Source organism: Gasterosteus aculeatus, chromosome 9 (assembly GCF_964276395.1).
Source record: "Gasterosteus aculeatus chromosome 9, fGasAcu3.hap1.1, whole genome shotgun sequence".
Lineage (NCBI taxonomy): Eukaryota > Metazoa > Chordata > Actinopteri > Perciformes > Gasterosteidae > Gasterosteus > Gasterosteus aculeatus.
In genome coordinates this window covers 21,526,115-21,535,974 of record NC_135696.1, presented here as the reverse complement: position 1 = coordinate 21,535,974, position 9,860 = coordinate 21,526,115, and the positions used below count along the sequence as shown (strand labels likewise).

Below are 9,860 nucleotides of genomic sequence, written 5' to 3'. Positions count from 1 at the left end.
GTCTAAACGCCGCGCCTGTCATCGGTAGAGCTCAGATGAACAAGAGGAATCGGGGGGGGGGGGGGGACAGGTAGTGGGGGGGGGGGGGGGGGGGGCAGGTAGTGGGAGGGTGGTCGTGTTGCCTTACAACCCAGAGGTTCCAAATAAACGGCCTAATGGAGGAATTAGCAGAGGCCTTTAGAGTAATTTCCATATACAAGCTACCCAGGAGACTCCGCCCCCCCACGCCGCCCGGGAACTCCTCCCCCTCTGAACCGCGAGGAAAGAGAAGCGTACTCACTCCCACTGCTTCCTGCGGGCCTGCGGCGTGTTGTGCAGCTTGTGGGCCTGGTGGGCCATGATGACGTCGCGGTGGTCCACCACTCCTCCCCGCCGGCGGATCAGCGGGACCGTGGGGTCGGCGGTGCCGCCGGTGACCAGGGACAGGGAGGCCCGGCCGGAGCGGACCCCATAGCCGCCGCCGCCGCCGCCGCCGCCTCCGCCGGTAAAGGGAACGTCCTTGTACTGCTCCACCCGCACGTCGTACACGGCGTGGTAGTAGGTGGGGTTGGGGCCCACGCTGCTCCCGCTGATGGGGGGGGGGCGGCAGCGGAGCGGCCGGCGGAGGCCCGGAGAGGAGGAGGAGCAGGAGGAGCTCTGGGGCCACGCCGCTGAGCCGCCATGGTCCGGGTAGAGGGGGGACAGCATGGAGCTGGAGGGGGGAGAGGGGGGAGAAAATAAAGAGCTGAAAGGTATCAGATGGAAGACGGTCACATGCTATTGACGGATTCTGTACCAAACGTCAGTTCTGGTAACACAAGTAAAGGTTTGCACAGTAGTTTTATGTAAGATTGAAGGGATTATGGACCTTTCCAATAGGAGCAAAGGACCCGAGCAGCACAACGACTCCTGTGATTCTGGCCTGAAAGATTTGGTTGCAGGATTCACATCCAGTTCCAACGTCCCGACAGCTGACCCTCTGTTACGTCCCGCCCCTCAAATACAGACCATCCAATCACAGCCCAGGGTCAACTGCAGGATATTTTAAAAGGTAATCGGTGTTTTTGCTCTCCATTTTTTGGGAACCCATCGTGAACTCAAGCAGCAAAGTCCATTCCCTTTGAAATGATTTTCTATACACCAGTTATGCGGATTTCTAGCTTTACTGGATTTGTCACTTAGGAAATTTGACCTCTGCATTTTGCCCGTCTTGGGCATTTCAGGATTTAGGAGCAGTGTTCTGCCCGGTGGTGCTGTGTCTTGCTCAAGGACAGTCTGGCACATGGCGCCGGGGGATTTAACCCGCCTCTCCCCCATGAGCGGCCAAAGACTTTCAGTGCCCTATCCCCCTTTCCTTGTGAGGTCAGCGCCGATGACTTTGTCTCAAGGTTTGTCTCTTGATCTCCTCATAAAAACACAGTTTTTCTTTTTTTTCTTTTTTTCAACATTTTCAGAATAAATACAAACTGAAACAAAGTAAGCAGATGCTTTTTGCCCTTGGTGAAGCTAAAATAAAAGTGAAAAGAGATGAAGAATATGACTCCACATATTGAGAGGGGACGCATCAATAAAACAGACACTGTAAAAGGACAAATAATGAGGTGAGGAGGGAAGATGAAGGAGAAACGCTCCTAATTAAACACCTGCAAAGAGTAATGACGCTAATCTGCCTTTTTCATTTTTCAAAATAAAACCGCCTGGTCCGTGTGTGTGTGTGTGTGTGTGTGTGTGTGTGTGTGTGCGCGCACGGTCACGTGTGTCTGTGCACTTGCGTGTAGTAAACAGCTAATCTGCTGAGTGTGCATCACACACCATTTCTCCCTGACACGGTGTGAAGCCGAAACTAATTCACAGAGGCAGCCGCACACACACAGATTTACTCTCACACACGGCCGCTACAATGATGGGACATACTGCCGTGGTCAGGACTTTGTTGGGTGATTGACAGTGTGTGTGTGTGTGTGTGTGTGCGCGCGCTGCAGGGCCTGAATAGCACAGCTCTGGTTGTGTTGGTGGGAGCAGCAGAGAACAAGGGCGACGTCCGGACAGAACCCTGACAACAGAGGACACACAAAGAGGTGGGGAGATGGCGAGAGGAGACGGGGGTGATGGGCGGGTAAAGAGGAGGGTGAGAGGGCAAACAGACGAGGGGGAAAGACGAAGACAGTAATGGAGGACAGACAAAACACACACACCCCCCCCAAAGGCACAACGGTATGATGGAGAGAGCACTTAAAAGGTACAGAGGCAGCAGAAGAGGACCAGCGTGATGGAGAGAGAGAGAGAGAGAGAGAGGGAGAGAGGGAGAGGGAGAGGGAGAGGGAGAGGGAGAGAGGGAGAGGGAGAGGGAGAGAGGGAGAGGGAGAGGGAGAGAGGGAGAGGTGGGGGGGGATTACAGGGACATGACACATGAGTGGAAGAATGACTAATTGAGAGAGAAAGACAGTGGATGAAGCAAAATCCTCTCCCTCGCGTTCAGTAGGAGAGACTCTACATACTGTGTATCTACAGAACAGGGAACTAGTACAACTATACATACTGTGTATCTACAGAACAGGGAACTAGTAAAACTATACATACTGTGTATCTACAGAACAGGGAACTAGTACAACTATACATACTGTGTATCTACAGAACAGGGAACTAGTACAACTATACATACTGTGTAGCTACAGAACAGGGAACTAGTACAACTATACATACTGTGTATCTACAGAACAGGGAACTAGTACAACTATACATACTGTGTATCTACAGAACAGGGAACTAGTACAACTATACATACTGTGTATCTACAGAACAGGGAACTAGTACAACTATACATACTGTGTATCTACAGAACAGGGAACTAGTACAACTATACATACTGTGTATCTACAGAACAGGGAACTAGTACAACTATACATACTGTGTATCTACAGAACAGGGAACTAGTACAACTATACATACTGTGTAGCTACAGAACAGGGAACTAGTACAACCATACATACTGTAGATATACAGAACAGGGAACTAGTACAACTATACATACTGTGTAGCTACAGAACAGGGAACTAGTACAACTATACATACTGTGTAGCTACAGAACAGGGAACTAGTACAACCATACATACTGTAGATATACAGAACAGGGAACTAGTACAACTATACATACTGTGTAGCTACAGAACAGGGAACTAGTACAACTATACATACTGTAGATCTACAAAACAGGGAACTAGTACAACTATACATATTGTAGATCTACAGAACAGGGAACTAGTAGAACTACACATACTGTAGATCGACAGAACAGGGAACTAGTACAACTATACAGCTACACTGTATACCTATAATACAGGGAACTACTACTTTTACTTCTACTACAGTCCTGGCAGGTACTACACCTACATACTGCATCTCTACAGTTGAGTGAACTATTAACACTCTATTTACACAGACCTATAATACACATAACCACTAAAACTCTACATAGTGCAGATCTATAACACACAGAACTACTTAGCTATTGGCTAAACCCGACCACATGTCGTCGTGCTTGATATACAGTGTTTTCATAAGCTGACAATGTTCTGTCAATAATTTACGAATACGTTTCTTCTGGCTCAGTCTGTTATCTGGTCCGTGTTGATGAATTCCAATTTTGGATTATAAATCCCGTAGATGAACGAATCTGAATCTGATTTTGTCTCCACAAAAGAAAACGACTGTATTTCTTCATGAAATGCGTTAAATACATCCTACATTTAAAAAACAGGTGCAGTCACGATGGAAAGTTTCACACATATTGCTCATTAAACTGCTCAGTAATCACGCAAAAAACTGTTTTCACAGAGTTACGTGAACGAATGGATTCGTCCTGCTGAGTCCTGATACGTCAGAACCTTCAGAGTCCAACGAGACGCCAATAAAGAGCAGCCAGACTCAATTAAATGAACATGACTCACCCCGAATTACTAATAGGGATATAATTCAGAATATGTGTTTCTGGGTGTTTGTCCTCTGCTTGTAAACTAAACATCAGTGACTTTGTGTTCCTTAGAGCTTGTGCAGACGCACAGGGAAGAGGAAGTAGAGAGGGGCAGTGGTTCGGTACATTTAAGAGGGGCAGAGAAGAGAAACGGAGAGCAATCCCTCAAAGTCACCCAAGCTGGATTGTGATCGGAAGGTCAATGACGTGAATCCCTGAGCAGCGCCGGCAGGAATCTGGCAAAGGGAAAGGGGGCTGAGCCAAACCTTCTCCTCCCTTGAGGAGATACTAGGGCCATAATTTCTCTAAATCTACTGTGAAAAACACCTTTTCATCAATACAGTAGACCGAGGAGTGGGAACTCAGCAGAGGAAGCGCTGACTGGCCAAGTTATTCTGCATTTGTCAGGTGAAGAGAGGATGTTTTACTTGAAGGCGGAATCTAAATGCACGAACGCATCTTTACGACATAATAGACTTATCTTCTGCCACGTCCACACCCAGGCGCCCAGACTGCTCCTGAGTGGTGAAAATCCCACAAACTAGTTTGAAAACTCCAGAGAACAGACCTGCCCACTATTGTTCAAAGCTTCCTACGTTAGCAGTTCACGTGTTGTAGAAGAAGCGGACGTAGTCATGGTGATGTCATCTCATTGGTTTGGCGATCCAGCCGTCACCATCTTCAATCACAGCGTCACCATGTTTGTTGTTTGTTTGCAACAGATGGATGGAAGTCACCACATCTGGAATGCGGAGGACGTCTTGTCTTCTCTACGTCTCTGGTCCGGAGACCTGTCAATCAGCGTGTAGCCCCGCCCTAAAGCGCCCCCTGCTTCATGGTCTGTTTGAAGAATAGACCATAATTTACTAAATGAACATCATGTTGTGTTGAAGACTTGAAACTAGAGATTGAGACCATAAACTCATGTTTACAATGTTTACTGAGGGAATAAATCCAGAGAGAAGAACAGTCATTTTCTCATAGACGTCTATGGGAGCAGAGGAGTCGCCCCCTGCTGGTCACTACAGAGAAGTAGAGTCATTTCCTCATAGACGTCTATGGGAGCAGAGGAGCCGCCCCCTGCTGGTCAGTGGAGAGAATGCAAGTTTTAAGAAACTTCAGTGTTTCAGTGTGGAAGGAATCGGATCATCTATTGGGAGCATATCTGTAGCTCCCCGTGATGCAAACGTTTTCTCCACAGACCATTTTACAACTTACAGTGATACTTTTCTGTGCTCGTTTTTAACGATCACAACAGGATCAGGGCCAGATGTTAAAAAACATCTGACCTCCGAGCATTGAAACAAATATGTAAAGACAAGAGAAGACAAGTATGTGTGTCTTTTCTTGTGTTTGGTTTTGTTCTATCCGTCTTTGTTGCTTTTTATATGTCCTCATGAGTCCAGAAATAAAGTCAATTAATAATTTAAAGTCATAACCTCAAATAAACTTTTCACATCTGGGGCTTCGCCCTCCTCTTTGAAAGCAGCAAAAAAAACCTGCACCAACCTGCAAAAGCGACTGCATTTGAAGTGAAGACGGGTGATGGACACTGAGGGCAGCGCAGAATGCAGCGACGTCAGCTCAACTACTGTTGAACCAGACGCCGGCGCAACCGCGTCCTCTGCCGCCCCGCGTGATTGACCGGCGGCAGCTGACAGCGCTGTCAGCAGCCAAGACGCTCGGTGGGTGAGACAGGATTTAATCACCAAACCACGGCCGGCACGCACACGTCCTACCGAGCCCAACGGGTGGAACTCTGATAGCGTCTTTTCCGTTCTGTAAAGCCTTGTTTGAACTGAAACAATTATTAAAAGACCAAATTATGATCATTTACAGTAAAATGAGTCAAACAGGCCGGACACAGACAGAGGAGATCCGGCTCTTTAGCGGCCAAGCAGCTCCTGGTCTGCTGAAGCTGCTCGGCTGCCGCTCCTCGACTGCGGCTGACCTCTTTCTGCCCGTCACCCCCCCCTCAAAACGCTCTGTGACCGCTGCGTCCATCCAGGAGCAGGTGAATGCAAAAACAAGCCGCACAATGAGGCTCAAACAGCCGACGCGTGACGCCGATACTCGGCTTTCTGCAACACATGAATATGGTAAATCTATTTTTGACTTGCAAAAAACGTGTCGTAGGGAAGTCTGGAGAGTCTGATGTCTCGTGTTCGTCTGCTCGGACCCGTGAAAGTATCCAGCGGTCTACGTGCTGTGGGGGAGGGGGGGGGGGGTGGGCCCAAAGGTCGGTCAATGACATCGCAGGAATGGATCCACCGAAACGGGAAAATAACCTAAATAATAATACGCGACAAACTAAAGTGGACTGTTTGTTGATAGTGAGAGTATCCAGACTGAGGTGGAGACACAGACCAGATCCCATGACGTCCTCGTTGTTATAACGCACACGTTATACAGTTTGGGGAAAATGGCCGCAATGATTTCCAGTTGCCAGATGGGGATCAAGTGATTTGCCTCTGAATTATGTAATTAAGCCGTAAACCGTCTCAATGAGCACAAGCTCTGGACATGAATAAATACATCGTTATTCTGAGAGAAGCAGCCAGAACCGGGGTGAGTGGGGGGGGGTAGATATGGGTAACATCTCATAAGTCTGAGCGGTACCGGTGGGCAGAGAGGCAGACGAGGTGGCGAAGGCGCCTCTTCCTCCCCCAGACACAGACACGCGGCCGCTCGGCGGGCTGGAAACACCTGAGGCGTTTACCTGGAGTTCACCCGAGGGCGCCCACGACGCGCTGACTCACTCCCGCTTTCATCCCCCACAGCTGCACAGGGACAGCCGGCGGGCGGGAGGTTGTTTACTCCGCCGGGGGGGGGGGGGGGGGGCTCCGCCCACGCCGCCGACCACGTCTGATTGAGTCTCGCTCCGAGCGGGGAGGCCTACCTGGAGCCAATGTTTTATTTAAAGGTGCTCTGCTCTCGATGAGACATGTTTGTGCAGAGCGAGCGACCACCAGCTCACTCACGGTTGTATTTTTCTGTATCTACGATCTTAGGAGAGCAGCTGGAGCTCAACGCGTCGCTTCTTCGCTTCGTCGGGTGGTTTTTTTTTGCTGGAACTGCAGGATGGATGGAAATCGGATTCACGAGGATTCAGCCATTTCTGGACAAATTTAGTAAATACATGTTTTAGAGTCATCGGTTATCGGCCTCCGTGAAGGTAGTTACCTTAGTTACAAGACCTCGAGAGATTTGGGAAGTGGTATTTTAGTGGTGACAATTAAGGAGCGACATCGTATTTACAAGAGAAGAGAAGTTAAAGGTCAGATTTGAGAGATTTATCAAACATTCAGCAGGATCACAGAGAAGGACGTGAGCTTGTGGCTTTTTTATTTGACGATTTTCTCTGCACAAGGAAGCAAAGTACTAGAATTTGCCTCACAAAGTGATTCTCGGTGTGTTTCAGGCCACCGACGATCCTCTTCGGTCCCTGATGAGCAAACCTGCGACGCATCATCCGATCGGCAAAAGCTCCACTGAAAGGCCTCCTTCTCACGAGGAAGCCCTTCGTGTTCTCTGGAGCTGCTGCGTGACGCCTCCACGCAGCTTCTTTAAAGGTCCTTGTTTTCTCCCGTTTGGTGGCCACGAGTTCGCTATCGTCATCTTTATTTCCATAAGTAAGCTGGACCCTTGAGACCCTGACGTCGTTACTTCGTTTATGTTGGTTTGAACTTTGGTAACTCGGGGGTCTATAGATGTATGAATCAGAATACACTTCAATCATAAACAAGTCAGAAAAGAAAGGGGTCGGATTACGTGGAGAAAAGAAAACAGGAAACGGTTTGAAAGAAGCTAAAAGCCTTTTTTTTTATCTGGGAGTTGATTTAAAACTTTCCCAATGCGTCATTGAAGGTCAAAGCGACATTTCATCTGCTTGTAGTGGAAAAGATGACAATGGCCGAAAGCGCCAAAAGCCTGATAACAACGGTCACCACAAAATGATGAAGGCGAAGAAGCACAAAGGCGACGGCCAAATAACCAAGACGCCGAAGGAAAGAAGAAGCGATGCGGACGTTTACGAAAAAAAACCCAAAAAGCAAGACGGGAACAGATAGAAACCCAAAGCGTGAGACGGTAGGGGTCAAAATTCAAAACGTGGCAACAGGCAAAAAATAATACCAAGTCAGGGAAAAACCACGCTGGTGATCGCCAGCGAACAAGATGACAACGCAAAACAAAACGAGATGACGACTGCAAAAAAACCAACAACAAAACACAATGAGGCGACGACGACCTTTGAACTCACTTAGTCCCCTGTCGGGGTCCTGACCCGCTCAGACCGGCACCGGCAGTGACTCGAGCATCAAACCCACTCTTTACATTACAGGTCATTTATCACACGCTTTACATTTTTAACTCATGGCCTTTTACATTTTTTGCCCGGGGAGCAATTAGGGGTTATACGTCTTGTGGCAGCTGGGGCTCGAACCGCCAACCTTCCGGTTCCTGGCGCACCCTCTCTACCCCTGCGCCCCGACGCCCCCCTTACTCTCTGCATGCCCCCCCCGGTGACTCTCGGTCTGACGGTCACAGACTGTGACAGCGCGCTGCGCTCAGTCCAGTCCAGCTGACAGACAGAGCGGACGGGAAGCGCCCAGATGAGCCGAGGGGGGGCGGCGGGGGGGTTCATGGGGGTCGAGAGCGCGATGACCCAGAAGAAACTGGCACAAGCGAAGGCGTGAGATTGCATTTAGCAAACACACACACACACACACGTCTGTCAGAAGGACTCGGATCCTCCGTGACGGATCGGATGGCGGCGGCGGCGGCGGTATCGAGGTCCGGGGCCGTAACGCTAAATGGGTGGAGAGGAGAGGTGCAGTGGTACGTTTCAGAGATCCGTACACGTCACACAAGTCACTCATCCAGCAGCGGGTTGGACACTCCGCCGTGTCCAAGGACAGCCGGGGAGAAAACCTCCACGGGCATCGCGATCTCGTCCTCCCCAGGAGACGAGTCGAGGGTCCTGAATGGCGTTTTCTGGCTCCGCAGCAGCGGAGGCGGCTTCGTTCCGTCTGGCCGATACTTACACGAATCAAAAGCACCTTAAATCTATATTTTCTATCCAAAAGTTACTCATGAGCCATTAATGGGCCGCACCGAACCCCCCCGGTGTGCCGTATTTGGCCCGCGGGCCGGAGTTTGAGACCCCAGGCGTTTGAAGCGTTCCCTCGCCGCGTCTCGGTTCGGGTGGCGGCTCGTTCTCTCCGGAGTCCGTGTTTGGTTGGTTGGTTTGGGGATGTGATTATGCACTAATGAAAACAAAGTAACGAATATTAAATTCCAATCACGCCTACAAAGCATCACACTGATCCAATAACCTGTTTGATTGAATAAGCTAATTTTAGCATCATCAATACTACACGTTTATAATTTACGGTACGTTGATGTTAATGCTACATTCATCACTATTTCATCTATTAAGTACAAACATCCTTTACTCGACTTTCCTTCTCAGTGGATAAACTCCTTATATTTGCCGTCCTCCAGACGTCGGCGTCCACTGAGCGAGGAGCCAACGAGGACTAACCCGCTCTCCCTTTCATCCCCAGCGACTGAAGGCAAACAGGGTTGTTATTATTGCATTGGGAGGAAGACGCCTCGGGGGCTCACACCAGGAACCAGGCGCACTGCCCTGATTCCTCAGAGTCTGGATCCCGGACTTTTGATTACGGGGAGAACCTGCAAACCGTTTAGGGACTCGGAAAGCACCCTAATGATTTCTAATCAGGCGCATTTGGGAGGCAGAATCGAATCTCATTCCGGAGTTGGCCTGTTGGCATTAAAAGTAACAGGGAGAGTTCTCCTCAGACGGCGGCACGGCAGACACCCGTTGACCTTCGTGAAACACGTCAAAGGACGCTTGATCGTGTTCGACGGGCTTCTAACCCAAACT

General features: G+C 49.3%; 1 protein-coding gene across 1 annotated transcript in view; it reads right to left on the bottom strand.

Moving 5' to 3' along the window:
• Positions 1-276: 276 nt before the first annotated feature.
• LOC144383161 (uncharacterized) overlaps positions 277-9,860 on the bottom strand; it is a 12,893-nt gene continuing 3,309 nt past the window's right edge. The window contains exon 4 of the mRNA XM_078080007.1: positions 277-691. Within this exon, the coding sequence (XP_077936133.1) occupies positions 277-691 (415 nt within the window). The remainder of the gene's footprint in view (positions 692-9,860) is intronic.